Source organism: Rhea americana, unplaced genomic scaffold, assembly GCF_003343005.1.
Source record: "Rhea americana isolate MKP2758 unplaced genomic scaffold, rheAme1 scaffold_24, whole genome shotgun sequence".
NCBI lineage: Eukaryota > Metazoa > Chordata > Aves > Rheiformes > Rheidae > Rhea > Rhea americana.
The window spans coordinates 4,377,234-4,397,531 of record NW_028186357.1 but is presented as its reverse complement, the minus strand read 5'-3'; the positions used below and the strand labels follow the sequence as shown (position 1 = coordinate 4,397,531).

At 34.8% G+C, this 20,298-nt stretch overlaps 1 protein-coding gene across 1 annotated transcript in view; it reads left to right on the top strand.

Moving 5' to 3' along the window:
- Nucleotides 1-20,298, top strand: part of WWOX (WW domain containing oxidoreductase) — a 186,198-nt gene that overhangs the window by 19,137 nt on the left and 146,763 nt on the right. The window contains exon 6 of the mRNA XM_085306477.1: nt 6,743-6,849. Within this exon, the coding sequence (XP_085162603.1) occupies nt 6,743-6,849 (107 nt within the window). The remainder of the gene's footprint in view (nt 1-6,742; nt 6,850-20,298) is intronic.

Here is a 20,298-nt window from a genome sequence, read left to right as displayed (position 1 = left end):
TTATGAATATAAGCATATGTCACTCTGAATAAATAGAGTAATTTTAGCTTCCCCCTACCTCCACAAATAAGTAATACAAGTGTCACTAAAATGAGTTTCACTTGTTTTGAAACAGTTGCTAGCTCAGGTTTCTTTTTAAATGTATGTAATTTTTTCATGATCGTTTGACATATCTTGGTAATTGTACATGTRGATGCACTTTCAAATAGAAAGATTATTTATGTCTAGACAATGATGTAGTGTGCTGAGTTGCTGTATATTCAGTTGCCTATCTTCTGCCATGCTGTGATGTCTGTTACAGAGGAAAAAATTGTATAAAGACAGAAAAAGAGGCAAGCTGTAATAAATTCTCATTATATATTAAGTTATAAAGCCAAATGTTAAATTCTAATATCTTTCTTTTAAATGCAACAAATGAGTTGTGTTAGGAAAAACCTGGCTGATTTGCTTGCAAGAAGCCGCACTGTCATATTTAAAGACAATCAAAAGAAAACATGAACTTCTTCAGTGCTTGAAGAAGCACGGGGAATAAAAAGTTCAAACAGACTATTCTTGCAGATGTGATGTTCAGATATGACAGCTTGTATAAATGCCTGCAGATGATTTTAGTAGTAGTAAAGTGCTACGCTGGTAGCTTCTGTGGGACTAATAAAATACGCTTTAAGTGTTCAAGAAAAAAATTCTGGGGGATTGGTTCTGGGGGACATACTTATGTCATTCAATGGATGAAGAATGGCAAAATGCAACATGAGGTGGGTGAGGTGGAGACTTTTTGAAACAATGATTGTGGCCCACAATTTTGTTCTTTGTCCTTGTATGATATGCTTRGTGCTTCTGGGGTCTGAAAAGTGTGAGTTTATATGTATCAATGATGTGTGGATTGTAGTTCAAGAATTTATATGGAAAATATTTTTTGGGTTATATCAGCATCATCACAGGAAAGACTCATTCTTAGACATCCATGGAAAGTAGATTTTTTTTCTGATTATGCAGGMAATATGAGGACTTCTAAACCAAAGAAGCAGGACTCTTTTCTCTTTGGGGTACTCATTTTATTTATAAGTTCTCACTCAAAACAACCATTTTCATTTGCTTATGACTACAATCACTGCAAATGACAGATCTGTTGAAAGTTGTGTCCTTGAATCACCAGCACAAGCAAAGGAAATCTTAGTTACAGAAGATTATCTTCCACTAACACATTATTGTTACAATGTTCAACCTGAAAATAAGCTTATATGACTCAAAATTCTTTATCCCTGTTTTTGAAGAACAGTTGAATGAGAAAGTTCGATTCATTGTCAATGGTGTTTAGTTCTTTCATGTTGAAATAAATCTGGAGATGCATATGAGTCTTTACCATTTCTGTGTAGTGCTCTTGAAGAGGTCCCAAAAGTCGAAAACTGTCTAGTCTGTTTGCTTAGATATCAGTAGTGGGGGTGAGTCTGTTTTGGATTATAAAGATGATTTGTTGCAAGTTCTTGAGCAAGTATTTAACCTTTCACAGTTCACTCTCATCTGCAGTGAAATTGGATGTAACTTACCTTTCATTTATATTGCATGTTACATTTTTTGAAAGTGTTAAGGTAGGATATATTGTGATATATTCTCTTAAAGCAGAACTCTACATCCCCAAAATAAAACTGTCTGCTTTTGATACAGGAAAAGTTCTGTTCTGTAAAGTTTTGCTTTCAAAACAAAGGGTAGTAGAAGGAAGTAAAGTTTTCTACTTAGAAAAATATTTTTGTGGAATTTTGGTTACTTCTACATTTAAAAAAAAAAAGATTTGAGTGGATGACTACATATTGCAGATGAATTGTTTGATAGTTAATAACTGTTGTGCCTTATCAAAATGTTAAGGGTTTAAACAGAAAAGGGTTTTAAAAGTTTTTGCATACCTGCTGGACCTTATTTGATRGCTTGAAACTGTCAAGGTTTTGTTGGTTCTGTGCATACCATAAGGAAATTTCTGAGGTAAGATGTTGGATTTGTGTTGTAGAAGCACACTGGCCAAACAGAACAAGGACACTTTCCTTCCTTTCCTATTTCTTAAAACTGAAGTAAAATTAAGTGCTACACATCGATCTGAGTTTGAGAGGAAGTGTCAGAGGYGTGAGTGGTCTTCTGAAGAGAACTTGGAGCAAGGAGACCAAAAAACCCAAGGAAATAGCATCCTTGTTGCATTATCCTCTATATCACTTCTGTGTAGAGGAAGTAGTTCTCTCTTGGACATTTTGTACACTTGCAAAATGAGGATGTTTTTCTGCTGTTCTAGAGTTCGCAAGTAATCTGTCAGTATATGAAAGGCCAGAAAAACACAATGCAAAAGACTAATGCTTTTCAATTCCAGTTCCATAGACTGCTTTTGTTAACTTACTTGGTCTTGTTGTATTTGCTGTTTTGAAAGGAAAGAAGTTTTTCTTCTGGATTCCCTTTAGTTTAGGTTTACACTGCCTGTGATGTAGAGCTCAAGGAAGGCTGAACTCATGATGTCTTTATATCATTACTGAAACATATATGAAGAAACTTTAGAAAGTCAGGGCCTATAGAGCTCTCCTGTCAATTCAGCGAAAGGAAGAAATGGCTTTGAAGAAAATAGAAGCTTTTAAATTGAGGCCTAAGCTGTTGGAAAGAGAGATGGTATCACTGTTATATATAAGACACTGAAAAAACTTTGGAACCATCTGAAATTTTTTGGGGATTTCTTCTTGTGTGTTCAAACTTCCTTACTTGCATTTGGAATAAAKAGAAGTTTTAAAGTATGCAAATGCCTGGTGCACGTTCTTTACTACAGGCTTGTGGGAGGTTTTGTAAATGGATGCTGTGCTGTCTACTTCAAACAAGAAATTGAGTTACTTTTCCACTTGGTGAATTCCATCTAACTGTTTTATAGAGGCATGTAGTATGGCGACTTTTTCAAAGTGTTTATTATTTGAGCATGTTGTTCTTCTATCACATTTTGGGGGATATCTGTCTTATTCTTTATAATTGGCTATCCTTAGTGCTCAAGTATGTTATCCTATACTGTTTTTTTCTAATGTGGTGGTTCTGATTTAAAACATGAACAATTAATATATAATGCGTGATAGTGCAGTGTATTTTCTATATGAGAATATTGAAGTTGAGCATTATTTCTAGCAGCCTGCTTTGAAGTCCTAGGGACATGAATAGTTGAAACTGAAGAACAGWACAGCAATACATTGTAGCTATACAATTTCAGTCATACACCTTTTGCCAGTTGTATGGCTAGGTAGAATGTAGGTGACAATAGCTTTTGTCAATAGTAGGTTGTACTTTAATGTGGCTGTCTGTTCTACATGGTTTAAATCAGCTCTGCAGCCACAGTGCAGTAGTGCTRTGGTACAAAAGTTTCACCACTGAGGGATATAATTTCTTTCCTGTAAAAGACACTAGTATCATACTTTTAACATCTTATTGTGAAATGACTGTGACGGTGTAAGGATGCAGACTGGTGGCTACAGTCTCAGATTAGATGAAACCAGCTCCCTGGAATTGCTCTTAAGRGTAGAGCTAAGGTTGGTCTGGTCTCTTAATTATGTACTTCCTTAACATAGTTATGTAGACTTTGTATTTGAGTCTGTCTTTTTTGGAGGTTTTACTGTTACTTGGGGTTTATGATGTTTGTGGTTTGGTGTATGAAACATTATTCAATGTGGGTTTTGATTCAGTATAGGTTTTATAGGCAGAGAAGGTTTTTCTTTAGAGTTCAAATAGTTTTGTAGTTTAAAAACTCAATTCCCTATGTTATGGTGAGGCTTTAATATTCACTGTATATTGAAGACACTGATACATTCTGTTCAAAGGCAAAACTTGTTGCCAGAAACTTTAGTAGTTTCTTCAACCATACTAGAAGCTTTTCCCCACTTGTTTTATCTATGTGACACTGGAGGAGGAAAGAAGCATTAGTTTTTGTGGGAAAAACAAAGAGCTAAACCCGTAAAAGGCCTTGAATATCTACATAGTTCCTGACTCCTGCTTCTGATTTTTTTTAGTTTGAAGTTGCACTCTCTTACGCTCCCACTTAGTTGTTGTGCTGCACCCAAAGTGAAAGAAAGACCAAGTGGCAATGGTGCTATCCAGTCCCTACCATAGCCAGCAATTCAGTAGTTGCATTGGAACCTTTAYGTGCTTTGGGATATCTGGATTTGGTGTTCTCCTTTTGCGTAAGTCTAGCTGTCCTAAATACAGTAGAAGTGTGCTAATGAATGAGCAAGCAGCTTAAAATATGTTTGAGGAGAAACATTACCACTTGACTTGTGGCTATATTCTGAATAAAAGGATGGACTAATTCTTTAAAATCCTCAGAAGAGAACGTTTTTTTGAGCACAGCTGCATGGAAGAATTCAGAAAGTATCTGCCTAAAGGTGAAAAAATAATTCTTTGGTAGCCCAGGGAAGAGTAAGCCCTAAAAAGGGATGTTTAACACAGATCAGCAAGTTTGCAGGGAAGAACAAAGGTGGTATTAAAATAACCTAAATTTGCAGCATRTACTTTACTTGGTTTGATTTTAATCTTCCTTAGATTCATCCATAATGAGAATCAAGTTATTAATTGTAACTGAGAGAAGCATGGAATTTATTATTTTGTACAAACTGTGACATGGGGTAGAGTTAGCTAAACATCATCGCATTTTGTTAATGAAGCTGATTGTCAGCTCCTTAGTTCTGTATAACAGTAGAAAAGAATGGTATTCCCAAAGAGTCTGCACAGTTTTAATAATACGGTAGACTGGTAAAAATAAGTGTTATTGTGCAAACCAAGATGCATACAGCTAGCTAATAGAGCTCTGGTACAACATATCTTATATTAGTTACATGAAAAATCATGGTTAAGTACATTTGAAGTGGAATTAGGAACAGGAGAAATCTTTGTATATGCTGTAGTTGAATTCATGTGCATGCAATGAATTACACAGGTAATTAAAATTGCTTGGTACAATGAATGGCTTTAAAAGAGATACAAGAAAATTGCATGGAYTTAACTACTGTAAGTATGTARTTGCAGAGAATGGTATAAATTTGTCCTGGTGTTTGTTGTTTCTATAACGTAAGTTACATCTTGTGCTGTAACTGAATTTTATTGCTCCAGGGCTTTTTGAAAGTGAGACAGCCTATCTTAATAGGCTTTTTAGGTAAACAGTTTCTAAAAAGAAAACGTGAACATGCTTGAAGTGTCATAAGGCTAGAACAGATATCCTCTTCCTGTTCTACACATACTCCAATTGTTGGGCATTTCAATTTGATTCTTCGTTTTTCTAGTTTAAGCTTGTATAATTGGAACTCATTAAGCCATGTTATGCCTCTTTCAGCTGAATAGAAATGTCTTTGGTTGTTGCTGCTCTCCATGGAGAGAGATGTCCAATGCTAATCTTGAATACGCCACAAATACGTAGTAGCTCACCCCAATAGGAATCCAGTTTCTGACTTAACCCTTTGCACTTTGATATGGGCATTTTGTACTCCCAAGGACTCATCGTCTCCTAGTGTAAATTGTCACAAATATTTCTAATTAAGTGAGTTTACCTAGAACCAAATTTTATTCAGCTTTTTGTTAATGAGTTGGACAATGAAATAGAATACTCTTACAATGCTTATAAATGATCTCAAGGCAGAAGGAGTTGTAGCTCTTGGTAACAGTTTCATAATTTGAACTGATTGCAGTGCAGTGCAGTCCAAAGTTAACAAGCTTGAAATTCAGTAAAGACAAGTCTGAAGCCTCCTTTTAGAAAGGAGGGCTGAAGATCTTAAGTACAGAAGGGGGAAGAATTGATTAACAGTATTGTAAGAAAGACTGACAGTGTACAGTGGTCTAGAAATTGACTGTGAAAGTCTGTGTGAAAGAAGAAGCTGGGAATGTAGATTCAGGCTACACTTAAAGTGCAGTCAGGTGTGAACTATCTGTCCTTCTTTGTTGTGGACTTGACATGAGTGTGCTTGCAGGTTGTTGGATTAGTAAATTATGAAAAAACTTTTAATGGATTTGTTTTTTCATTGGATCGTCTGGTTTATCCAGTGACCCATTTAGCCTTGTGATACTCTATCTGATGCGTTGAAATTACTTGCAAGTCTTCTGGTATTTGATCTTTTATTTATAGCTAGAACAGTTATTCTCCATATCAAATGATGATAGGACAAAACATGAGTTGAATATACTCAGATTATATAGGCAAATTGTTAGCAAAGACTTTTCAAGTGCACAGGTGGGGTGATATTCAGATCAGAAAATGGAGCAGTTATCTCCAATGGTTCTGCTGGTTATTCCCCCATGCTTCTGACTGGATGATCCCCCGTGCTCAGGTGGCCCTCAGATTGAGTGAAAGCTGACAACCCAGAGCTCAGACATACTCCTATCGCATTCAGCACAGTCCAGCCAGACATAACAGGTCTACAGCCTTAGTTTATGGCTCGTTCTTCACGGTAAAACAAGAAAAGAGGAAGTATGTTTCTACTTTTCTACCAGCTGAAGGCACTGAGAGAAAATTGAAGTCTGCTTTTTAAAGATTCTGTGCCTGTTTTGCACAAAATACTGTCTCAAAGACCTGCGCAAAGTGAGGTCTGTTTCTTTTCTGTGTGTGTGCTTAAAAGATGGGTTAAAGTGACYAGCAAACAAGTAGCAGACTGCAGGTAGGGTTATAGTACTGAAGTATTTGGCTCCTCTTTTTAAGCTTTTTTATTGCTTGTTACTAAGATCTATGTCTCACTAGCAAAATGTTTTATCATAGGTTTTGAAACTGCAAAGTCTTTTGCACTGCATGGGGCTTATGTTATCCTGGCCTGCAGAAACATGTCAAGAGGCAATGATGCTGTACAGCGCATTCTTACGGAGTGGGTAAGTAAATATTTATAGTGTCCAACRTTAAGCTATATTTTCTAGTTTCAGAATAAAACATAGACGTGAAGACTTCTGTGCAGTAGTAGCAGTTACATAGGTATTTAGTTTCTGTGCGTGAATTTGAGGAAAAAGCCTTTTATTTGGTAATACTCTGTTCACTCACTCTTATGTCAGAACAAGAGAGATGTCATTCCTTATAGCCGTGCAAGGCTTGATGCCTTGTTATTCATATTACACGTGAATGCTTTGTAAGGACTAAGAAGTTTGAAAGAACCACTGAGGCACATTTCATAATTAGTTAATATGGCAGGATAATTCAAGTACCAAAATGCATAACTAATTAGAGCGTAGAGTAGACTCTCGGGTATTAACAGCAGCCATTATTTTGCCTATAGTTTTTGTACTATGGGAGATTTTAGGGGAATATTCTCATACCTTTCACAGCTAAAAATGTTTTTTTACTCAATCCCTTGGCCTCGAAACCATTGCTGCTAGACAATCTGCCTTAACATTTTTTCCTTGCAGTTTCTTCCTTCTGTTTCTTTTTTTCCTTCTACTTTGTCATGCAAATATAAGCTCCTCTGTATTCCCTATTCCCTTGTTTCTCTTTCATTCGGAACTCCTCTTGCCGTTCCTCTTTTTGGATCTTCTGTGGCCCTTATTAAAATTTGAGCAGCATTCTTAATTTGTTCCTCCCCTAATCATTTACTTTATTTGTAAGGATTGCAGGAAGTTTTGTCTAAGCTTGCTATGACGCTGACTTTAAGGAGATGATGTGTTGACACAGTCTTATATGCTTTACTTGAATAATAAACCACAAGGTCATATTATTGGAATTTTATTTGTCTTATTAAAATTAGTGATGAGTGTTTTAGCTTTATTTTCCAGGCTTTGAAAATATTTCGACTGCTCCCAGGTGATATGGGAGAACACTCGGTAATATTAGTATATCCATATAAGTAGTCTGAAGATAGTTATGTTTACTAGTGGAAAACAAACCTAGTACTTACTTACAAGCATCATTTATTTAGGAATAATTGTTTATAATACTGCTAATTTTTTGGAACCAAAATCATCTTAAAGAAGCTAAGTCTTTGAATTTAAGCTGTTTTCTTTTGTCCAGGTGAACTTAATGACTTTTATTTTCCTCTCCTTACCACTCACCACATCTTTTTTTTTTTTCCCTCCTTTGATCATTCTTCACATTAGAGGTGTTTTCTTTTGTTTCTATTTCAATAACATGGAATTCCCAGAGATTTTCAATAGTGGCAAGCATAGGACTTGCTGTTTAAAAGCTGCCCRTCCGTTTTCTTGCAGCAAAGCTGGACTTGAGGGTACTCTGTCTTTAGAATTTAGTAGTCCTAACACATCTAAATATAGCTGTATTTATATTTAGCTATTTATAGCTAATATATGTATATATTATATTTAGATACGTATAGTTATATACATTTTTATATATTCATGTAATTAAAAAACTTTTATTTATACATATTTTTATATGTACGTGCAATTTTTTTTACATGAGTACAATAAGGCAGTACTGACTACCTTTTATTTTGAAATATCACATCACCCACTTATTTCTAAGCTCTTTTTGAGCATTTGAAGGCAATGGGAGTTCAGGAGTACTTGTGTTGGTAGGTATGTTATCTCACCAAAAGTTAATGAATCGGTAATTGAATGAAGATCACTGAAGTTCAGATTACTTCAGAAACATTACATTTATTTACTAACAGTTTTCAAATTCAAATTGTACGAAAAAGAATCTCATCTATAAACTGGGTAGCTGGAAAACCTTCAGTACATCTTTGTAATGGCTTTGTTGTTGTTTATTGAGAGGGACTAATTAACTTTGATTATTGCACTAATATTATGGCACTTTGACAGTCCCTCAGATTTATGACTCTGGGAAAATAAACAAATGAAATGCAGGTGCTGGAGCAGAAAGAATAGGTTATTACTGAACTTTAATTACTTGGAGTGTGTAACCAGGAGAGAATTAGTTGATGAATTACAAGATGCTTAAAATTTACATTAAATTGTAAGCAGTCTTGAGGAAAACAAACACAAAAGTGTGCCCCAAAGTCAGTGCCTGAAAACAAAGACAAAGATTATTTTGATTGATTGATAATAAAATATTGATACAAAAAATAATTTTGTGAATTATATTTATATAACTGCAGAGTAGGGAGTTGTTAAATATTTTTTGCTAAAATTAGAGTTTAAGAAAATGAAAAATATCAACAGCTCTTGACTGTAGTTTAACTGAATTCTTCATAGGTAGCTGTAACTACTGTATCCTGTTGTAAAGAGCTTTAGAACAGCTGCACTTTTTCTCTCTTGTATTCCTAGGGAAAGTAAAATGATTGAAAGGAGATTGATTCACTTGATCTTTACTTTTCAATTTAGAACTGTTCTTAAAAGCACACCTCTTTAGGATGTAGCCTTACAAAGCCTCATGTACAAACTACTTGGGTAGCATTTTGGCGTCAGTGCYATCTGCTTGCTTTATGTTTTCTTGTAAGTGTTTTTGAGACTGAATCTCTGAGTTGTGCTATCAATAGCTTCTGCATCCAATGTTTTGATGGGGTGGAAATTCTGAGGTAGGTAAATGCCTACTCCTCAACTGTTTGTACAAAAATTTGTTTTTTATAACTTATACAAGCTATGCTTTTTTATAACTGAAATGTTTGCCCAATTGAGCTCTAGAGTGTTTATATGTCTTAAGTGTATCATGATAATGAAATTGGTGGTAATATAATAACAACAAATGTATATTAACAAAAGTAATGTATATCTTATTCTGCCTTTTATGTGGGGCAGTGCGCTCTGAAACTCAAAACTTAATCCTTTTGTTGTTTGATATGGAGCATTTGCAGTTCCTTGTGAAGGAAGCAGAAAAGAGTTGTGGTTGTTTTGGAAGACTACAAAATAAGCATTTAAAAATACTTAACTTGAAGTAATAATTGTTGTTTCTTTTTGACACAATTATCTGATTGATGGTCTGTATTAAACTAAAGCCTGAAGTGTATTTGGGGTGGGAAAAATAATTCTTAAAAAAAAAAAAAATCCCTACTGTAATGCAGTATTCAAAAATAAAGTATGGTATACATAACAGTACTTAGGAAATCCATCCAGCTAGTTCTGTTAGTGAGTTTGTTTGTGAGCTCATAGCCTGGAGTGCCATAAAATAAGTGTCTGCAGCAGTGCTGCTTTTCTTTGGCCCTGTTGTACTTCTAAGTCGTTAGGCAAAAAAAGTTTTAGAATAGTCTGCTTTTACTGAATGCTGAAAATCAAGTTTCTAAAGAGAAGCTGGGAGAGCTAAATGGCATGAAAAAGCCCATTTGTTAAGGTTTTTAGAAAATAGGAGGAATAACCAGAGAAAGCAGGATTTGGCAGATCAGCTGCTATTCTAGACATTTGAAAAACARACTCATATTGGTCTTAATTGGCTGTTGGAGACAAATCTAGAAAAGTTTGTTTTCAGCAGTTTGTCTGAAGAGCTGCTTTATAGAGAGTTTGAACCAGTTGGGTAGAGATTACCCTTACAAACTTGCTAATTATTTTTGATAACTATGACATTTGTTTGCAGCCTGCAGTATTTCAGATACTTTCAGCAGAATTTTTGGTAATGTTGCAGATGGAGGGAATTGCTTTGTGTAAAGCGCTGTGACAGGTTTTAATGTGACTGGTTTAGCTACTCTGTCAAATATAATTTTAATGGAGAGATGTAGTTGATTATATTGGTACAATCTGATATTCTTTACATACATAGAGAATGTAAAAGAGGCAGACAAGAGAGATCGGTATAGCTTTACATTTGATATCCTGAAAATAAATGTTGTTCTTGCACGATGACATTCAATATCAATTTAAAGCTGTTTGATAATTTCTTGCTCAGAAAAGAGGAAATTAAATTCTAGAGTTATGATTCATTTTAATCAGAAAGAAATTGTCAAACATAAATCTCTCCTTGAGTAGTGAAAAGGCCTGAAAGCAGCCAAGAAAAAATATCAATACTTTGCAAAGGAGGAATGATTGTTCCAATTCGTAGCTTAATTGACTTTAGGGCTTAATGAAAAACACTACAGTGCTGTTTGTACACATAGCTTCTCTTCCCAGAGCATAGATTTCCATGTTCGTCAGAGCAACTAAGTAATTTATTTTACATTATTATTGATATAATTTTCTAATTGAGTATAAGCATAATGGTTGGATAGTACTACATAGCTCCAGATGTTAGTGATATTCTCAAGAAAATTCTTTAGAGTATGAATGAATAAAATATTTCATGAATCACYGCTTTTATTGCCAAGGAGCTCTCATTTATTTATTCCTGTCAAATAGTCTTTGAAGTAGATATTAAAAGATAAGTTGTAAGTTTAATATTTCATAAAAAGTATAATGTTTCTTGTGTAATTATTCCTCAGAATTAAGCCTTTAGATACATCAAAGAAAGATTAGACTGCTTAAAAAAAAAATTGGGTTTCCTTTATGTATGGAAACTTATAAGGTATAGATGTGACAACGAAAGAGAACACCTATGAAAAAAACAACAAAATAAGCCTGACTCGTTACTATTTCCCTTTCCCCAAAGCATTCTCCACCTAAGGATTGATTTATATTCTTGCTGATCAAGTAACTGAATGAAATTAAAATCTGATAAGTGAGTGTTTGTATTCTGGTTGTAATCTTGTAAAGCACGAATAGACTACACGCAAATTGGTGCATACTTACATAGAATATGGGCAACAATTTTCATATTTTTTTGATGTTTGTTTSTTCCTTGAAGGAAGGAGGACTAATCTGCTAGGTAGTATTTAGTCTCCACTGATGCCCTTGGTTTATTAGTTTTGGTGTATATGCTTAGAATGCAGGAGAGCTCTGCAAAACCTTGTTGTACCCAACAAAAGCAATTTTAGACTTTGTCTCTTGATACTAATAGAGCTTCCAAAGTAGTACTAAATAAAAGCTTTTAAAAAGTATTCTCTTTGAGTAGAAAATATTTCAGAATATTATACTGTACAGCATACACATTTCTGTGAAAATATTTTTCATACWGTGTTATCATCTTGTAATACAATATTGCATTTTTTTTCCTAATCATGACATTCTAAAACTCTGTTCTTGGTGCAAAGGCCCCTCAGTGTAATATGCAAAGTTGTAAAAGCCTGCGGTATACAGACATATTTCATCCTCTGGAGCTCTGAATAGGTGACCATGCTGAAGAATCCAGATAAAAGTAGTTATTCAAACCTTGCTATGGAGAAAAGGCCCTGTAAGGAGAGGCAGTGCTTTTACTAAGGTAAATGGTAGTGGAATTCAACAACAACAACAAAAATAYCTGGCTACTTTGTCTCAGATCCATAAATACTCAAACTAAAACATTATTGCTATTGCTGAATATAATGCTTYTATTTTTAAGGATCTGATCCAAATCTTTCTAAAGTGGAGCAATCTTTCAATTGACTGTAATATGAATTGAATCAGACCTGATGTTACTAACAGAGTTGATATGAGCATTARTCAGATGTTATTAGCACTGGTACTGGTTAAGAGCACAATGAAAGACTTTGACCGTAATGTTATATAATTTAGTAAGCTCCTGTAGGAGTAATCTGCCCAGCTGAGASACCCTAAGACAGTGAGGTGGGTTGCAAAGTTCTTTTACAAGTACAGCTAGAAAATGAGTTGTTACATGATGATAAACATAATTTTAAGCAGTGTTATAATACATTCAGGGCACTAAGAAAAATTGAATGTGATACAGTCTGCTACTATAAGGAGCCAGTAAGCAGTCGCGTGTGTATTTTGAAGTCTTCTGACATGTTCTGAGGTAGCAGTTTCTTTCAGTTTGCAGACTTGTATGTTGGAAATACAACTATCCACATGGACATGTCTCAACCTGCCAGAGCTATTGATCTTTTTATCAGTGAGAAATCTGTGATCTTCAAGCTCATCTGCGAGATTCATCTGTAGAAACAGCCACTCATCTGTGAATGTAGTCACTGAGAAGAGCAGGAAGTGTTTTCCCAGTTTGTGAGGAAACTTCTGGGGGTGAGGAAAACACCCACAAGGTTAAAAATTTTAAACAATTTAGCCAACATTTACATGGATGAATTGTTAAGATCTGTTTTTCGTACACTATAAACATATGGCATGAATTTGCTCTCATTACAGATGCTGAGAAAAGGGAAAGACAAATATTTATATTACATTCATGTTTTACAGTAAAAACACTGTTCACTTTGTTTATATAGTTTCACTGTTTTATGGTTAGTAATGAAACCACTGTAAAACAGAGTCTGAATTATACAGCAGATGTGTTAAGCTCCTAACTTTGAGGGTTGGGCATCCTTTTGAATCCTAATGTCACTGATGCAAGAGTTGCTGTTCTATGTACAGCTGAACTCTTTCATACCTACATCTTCATCTATGGTTAGCCCTGCACCATTACTGTATGAAAGATAAAGTTTTATTGTCCAGATAAATACAGTGGTATTTTAAAGTAATTACACTTGTGAAATATAAAGCAGACCACTAGCCAGTATGAGTGAATGCAGGAGGCTTTAAAGGATTTGGAAGGCATTTTCCAAGCATTTAAGACCTCATATGGCTTATATTTCCATTAAACATTGTGGATAATTCAAAATGGTTAATATAATGGCTGTTTAATTTCTCAGTAGGGTTATAAGAGCTTGGAAATATTTTGATTCTGGCTCAGTTGATAGAGCTGTGATTCAAAATAATGTGTATGCTAAATATGAAAGTGGATAGAAATGGAAAATGTTTGTTAAAAGATAAAATATAATCATACTTTTATCTACTTGAAAATATCTATAGAAAATACTGAATCAGATAGGTTTTGATCTTTGCTACCCTGTACTCAAAATGAAACACACAAATCCTTTTTTTGTTAGTRATATTAATTCTTTGGGTGCATTGATAAATTATGGCAAAAATACACAGGAAAAATAGCTTAGGTCCCTGCTGAGGTTCCCCTTTTTATTTTGGATTCTGCAAATATTTGCTTTTCCTGATACTTATTTATGCTTACTACMCTGTATCGTTACATCAACTTTCTTTGTACTGGTAGCAAGCAGTAACTTCAGTACTAAATATTCTCAGAACTTGTTTCCTACTTAATGAGAAAGATTAAAAATGTAGACACAACAATTGTAGTTTTTTGAGGGGAGGAGTTATTGTCTCTTTTTTTTCTTTTTTCCTTTCTTTCTTTTTTTTTTTTTTTAGCATTAACTAGCTAAGATCATAAGTTCCCAGTTTATATTACTGGTACGTATTTAAGTGGTAAAATATTTCTTACAGTGATAATATAGGTAACAAGTGCAGGAGAAAATTTAGTGATATGTAGCGGGGGGGGAATTTGTAGTAGTTAGCACAGAGGAGTTTTTACAGATGTAGGAAATAACACTTCAGAAAAAGGCTGGTAATAAGAATGAAGGAACAATTATTCTGTAAAAGGCAGAAATCTGTTTTCCTTCATGTTTTCTTCAGATATKAGGAAAACTATTGTAATGAGGAATGTTGAAATAAATTGGGACTTCCTTACAAAAAATGATAAGATGAACAGAAGCATTTCTACTAATGATGAAAAATTGGGTGCTGGAGAGGAAGAACCAGTGCAGCAGATTAACTTCATAGGTAGGAGAGATGATAGTATGTGGGGTGGATGAATAAGTGAAGATTGCTTTTATGACAGTGCTAAGAATAAGGGTATTATCTTTTTGGTGAGGGGGGAGATGGGGGTGTCCTTTGCTGCTTGTAAGCTGTTCTGATCCTTCCTTTGTGCAGTTTATTGAAGCCTTGTCAAAACATAGTAGAGCTTYTAGGGTTGTTACTGCCTGCCTCATCCATCCCTTGGTACAAGGCAAGATTCCAGGAGTGCAAGAAGCACATGAGGACTGTTTCCAAAAACTCCCGGAGAGCCACAGATTATATAATTTCATGTAGATTTGAGTTRCACAAGACCCTGCAGACCTATAAATCATAGACTTTTTGTCACAATAGTGACTGTTATTTGGTCTGTAGAAGGTAAACTCTCCATTTTCAAGGAAAGATTTTTAGTTGTGGAGGAATGTTTCAATCTGGAAAGAATTCACCGGTACAGTCTGTCAGTGAATGTCCTCTTCATTGGTGGTTTTCATGCACTGTACAAGAGCTTTACTGTTCCTGAAAAGATAATTGAATAATGTGGTGAGTAAATGGTTGGAGCATACAGTTTCTTCTCCATTCCTCCTTCAGTTTTGGATTTCTAGACTGGATTGGAGATTTGTGATAATATATAAATTCACAGTGCTGTAGACATCTGATAGAAACCAAAAGAGTGCTGTTGTAGCTATGAGACTGCAAGGATTTTAAGGTAGTTTGTGAATTAAGCATGATTTCCTACAGTAAAGACCAAGTTGTTTTTTGAATAGGTTAAGTTGCTTCTGATCTTATAATTCCATTCACCTTCCAAAATCTGCGACACGCACACGTGTGTGGACATATATAATTTTGAGGGAAGTTACAATATCTTACCATTTCTTATTTTTTTCATCCACTCAGAATTTGATATGTGAGATGATTTTTTGTGATTTGTTTCTTTAGCACAACCCTGCTGTTATTAATCTTGAAATTGAGTTACAAAAGCCCTGCTATGCTTGAAGTGTTGTAATAATGCTGCTTAAATGCAGCATGAGCTTTTAAAAGCAAAACCAAAAAGCACAATAGCCCCTTTAAAACTGCACTTCATACTTAGTCTGCAGTTAAATGGCAGTAGGAAATATTGTTTACTCAGCAATATTAAGTMAGGCTGTAGATGCTTGTATTGAAAACATAGCCTTTGTACATTGACTGTTTTGCTTATGGAGCGCAGAGAAGTTTTTGTTTTTTCACTGGTACTTTACATACACTAGTGTAATTTGATTTTGAACTTTTTCTGGACCTTCCCATTCCAGAATCTATTTTTAAAACTATATTTTGCATTGATGACTTGTTGGCTTACACTGTCTTGTTTAGTATAGTCCAGGTAGATGCACTCTTCTCACGTAAGCTGAGTTCTACTGACATTAGACTTCCACTAGCAAGTTCTGGAGTTGGAGGGGGGGGAATTTAAGTGGCTTATTGTAATTCTTTTAACCATCTTCACAATTAATCTGATTGTAACGTAAGCTTGTAATATATTCCATTAACAAAGAAGACAAGCTTAGCTTATGGTAAATACAGTACTAAGTGTTTATAGTGCATTTCATATTTCACATGATTCCCTTTATAATTCTGCTTATCTTTTCATTCTAATTCCCTAAAGGATGTATAAAAGAACCCCTAAAGAGAGTAATTACTGCTCTATTCCTTAACCAAGGCTCCTTTTACAAAAAGAAATCTGAGCTGCTTTTTAAAGAAGGCAGTTTTAAATAAAAATGCAAATAAGCTGCTTTGTAACCACATTAATTACCCACCTAGCCTCTTATTACCATGTTTGTATTGTTTGCAAACACTATTTACAGTCGTGTGGAAATTACCATTACTGGTCCTGAGGAAAGACTGTTGTTGGTAGGTTGTGCTTTGGAACCAATTAAAGTGAACCTTGTCTCCATTGAGGCTCCTGGGAAAAAGCATAGCCTTGCAATGTCAAATAATAACATTAACTCAGACTACACAGGCATAGTGTTGTAATTATATTATTGGCCCTCTTTTGCTTCTGCAATGAATTTCATTCTCTGCATTTTTAAACCAACAGGCAGCATTGTTTCTTGCTAATGATTTAATATGTACCGTGGTAATTCTTTTGAAAGTCCTGGTGAAATCTGGTGGGTCACTTTTTATAAAAATAAAACTAATCTAGGGACAAAGTAAACAAAAACCTAACATTTATGTTGAAGATCTCATAGATTTCAATTGATTTTTCACTGTAGAAAAAAAGTTTATTAGCTTATTTCATATGATAAGTGTAAAGGATGAGACATCTGTTAGTATTAGTTGTAAACAGTATGTTTAGCTTGTGGTAACTGAATGCTCATCAGTCTTTGAACACTTTGCTGGAGAAACTGAATGCTTCATAGTAAAAGATAGTCTTATTTATAAACCAAAAGGCAAACACCTGTTGTTAAGCTGGTATGTGTGGTTCTTGTTTTTCCTTGTTAGTTGTAAATGTCAAAAAGGCCTTTAACTTGCATGGACACACAAAGTTGCTCCGAATTAAAAACAAAACAGATGTCTCAACATTCATGTGTTTGCATTTTAAATGTTATTCCTAAAGAGTTTAGTTTGATGGGTCACACAATCAGGTATGTGAAGAAGTTGGTCCCATAAGATTTATCTGTTTTTCTTAGGGTTTTAATCAAATGGTAAATATATTAAATTAATCTTTTCAAGTAAATATGTTAAATCAGTCTTTTCAATCAGTACTTTTTTTGGTTGAACTGTGGGGAAGAAAAAGCAGGGAGAAGTTACTCAAGGTAACACTGGTTTGTATCAGTTTTACTGTAGCATTGAATATAAAAACTATGCCACAAAGTAAAATAGGAATATACTAACTCCAGCAGAGGCTATTATGACTGTGTAACTGTTATGCACTGAAAAAGGAAAGGACAATAATTGCTGGATCATCAATAGCTCTTTAACAGAGACTAGCATGAAGGCAAGAACAGAAGCACTGACTTGGTTCATGATCCACAACAGCTTGTAAGATTGAATATAATTGGTCTGGGTTATATGACTAGAGAGCAGGATAAATGACATAAAACAACCATAGACACGGTTCCAGGAGAATATAGAAAACATGGAAAAGTAGACTTGCTAGAGTACTCAAAAGGTGCTATTGATTTGTTTGCTTGTCAGTGATATTCCTAAACCTTTTATTATGAAGCCAAAATATCATAGGTTTGCTCCACTTGCCGTCATTTCTACTTATCCTTTTGCTCCCTTTTATCCTGATGATTTCCTTGAGGAAAAAGGAGAGTACTGGGCTTGGACCCCTGGACTTCTCTTTAATAACCTGTTACGAGCTACAAGAAATTACACTGCTTTGTTTGAAAAGCTATCTTTTAGTAGTGCATGAAGAGAACTATTGTTTATCGCGTATCTAAGGACAGTGATCCAAGCAGGATCCAGAGTAGTCAGGGTCTTTAGGTGATTGCACAACATAAGTGTTGAAACCTTTGGTTTGACCCAGTATGAACAATCCTCATTGTCRTAAGAGTAAGATAGATTATTGTCATTGTCCTGAAAAATGTGTATGTTGCTTTATTTAATGAGGGGCTGTAAACCTAAGGTGTATCAAAGTTGTGCTGCTGTTCAGAAGAACAAGTATTAGTTTTACTCATTAGAAGGTCATTTTCCAAAGCCCACTGGAAACAGTGATTTTCTGTTTTCTTGAAGAGTTTTAGATCCGACCCTAAATATTCCATATGAATGAAGATTGTTTTCAAGGGCCAGAATTTCAAGTCTGTATCTGCATGTATTTATCCACACTTAATTTAYGAGTGTTGAGATATCTGGCATGATTTGTGTTATTACTAAATGTTGAATGTGAAAAGGCAATTGCGCTTGTGCTTGTGTGTGGTCACTTTTTTTAAATCTAGAACTTTGAGCTCTATTTATTAGAGCTGTGTTGAAGCAGTATGCAAGATATAAGCTACTTTTTAATTATGAAACAAGGTAATTTAAAAATCTTCATGTTGCTCCTTTCTATTTTATGTTTTGGAAGAAGGAACTTCACATATGCTTTCCCAGTTATGCTGAAGGGGGGAATGCATGTGTTACTTTTGAATGTAATTCATACTGGTAGAAGCTCATTTTGAGTTTACCTGTAACTTGCCACRTGACAACTCTGAATCAGAGTAGATTGATGCTGCCCTACAATTAAGAGGCGCGCACTTTGTGTTTTCTAAACAGTAGCTCTTGTTCCTTCAGTAGTACCCTCTTCATGAAGGGATATTTATAAAGAAAAAATATATTACAAATACAATCAAACTGTTCCAATTTCTACATGAAACCTCTATTAATTTAGTCTCAACAAAGATAYCCAGTGCATCACTTGGCAAAAGCATCTTTATTACTCGGTCTACAACTTTTGAAGACATGGTAAAAATAAGTAATAGTGTGCTGAACTTGATCTTTTCAGTATTTCATTTGAGATAACTGAGATATATGGCATTGACTATAATTCATGCATTGAAAGGAATGTATTGCTGTAAAAGGACCAAGATGTGTTTGATTTGGGGGAAGCTCTTATTTTTAAGGAGCAGAAAAGATCCTTGAGGATACTGGGTTTGCTTTGGATGGGTTTTTTTCGTTTTCTGGTAGGGGCATGTAATACAAGCCTTGAACCACCTAAATTAATCTAGTGTGTAAAGAGTAAAGGAAATARTAGCATAAAATGTGTAAATAAATATTTTTATATTTTCATAAAAATGGTTCTTATTTTGTAGTAAAAAAAGACAAATATCACAATAACTGTCTTTACCTTAGACTTTTACTTTACAGATGCCTCTTTCAGAGCCTCAAAATTCTTGCTRATGTGGCAATGCCAGCTATGCAAATCTGTAGTATAGATCTCATCTTTTGGTTTTCCTAACTCTTATGAGGGATATATGATCTGAAAGCAGTTTTGTTTTAATTGGAGTGTTGTTAGATCTCTTAGACCTCAGATGTTTTGGGCCACGAGGACACATAAATTGTACTTAAAAGTCCTAACCATACCACAYTGTACTCCTTCAAAAGAGACCTTAGATTGGTTTTGTGCTACCAGTTCTTGTTCATATGGTAGATGTTGATAAATGGACTGATGARGCATATCTGACCCAACTTAAATTGTCCTAGTAGACACTCTTATGTGGATGTAATTAATTTGATAAAAACACGTTATAGCCAATGTCCCTTATTTTGCCAAAGTACAGTCAAAATAATGCAAGCTTTATGCRTACTTGAAATGTGATAGCAATGTCTACTGTTGTTGTTGTACTGCTAGGAAAGTGCAATGAGTTCTGATCTGATCTAGGCAAATGAATAAACGCTTTTCTGTTTAGTTTTWAAAAAAATGCAAATTATTTTATTCCTGTCATTGCTTTCTGAAGATCATCTTCAGTCTGATATCCCAGGGAAGCGAGGCGTGCTCCATCATTGTGTGTCCTTCCCTTGCCTACTAACTTTTGCTCCCACTGAGTGTTCAGAAGCAAATTSTTTTGAAGGCTAAAGATCCTTAGGATAGTTACGTTCCTATAAGCACTGAGGTTGGTGAAAGGGTAAGTATCCTTTCAGCGGGCAGAACTGAAGTGACTTTAGGCTGTATTAGACATTAGAGAACCCTTGTGAAGGGATGAGTAAGAGTACAGGACCTAATTTCAAGTAAGATTTCAGGACTTCAGCTGTGACAAATCAGGTTTTAATAGTTCTCATGGAATTGCTAGTTTGCTGTGTAGAAAATAAGCCTATATACTC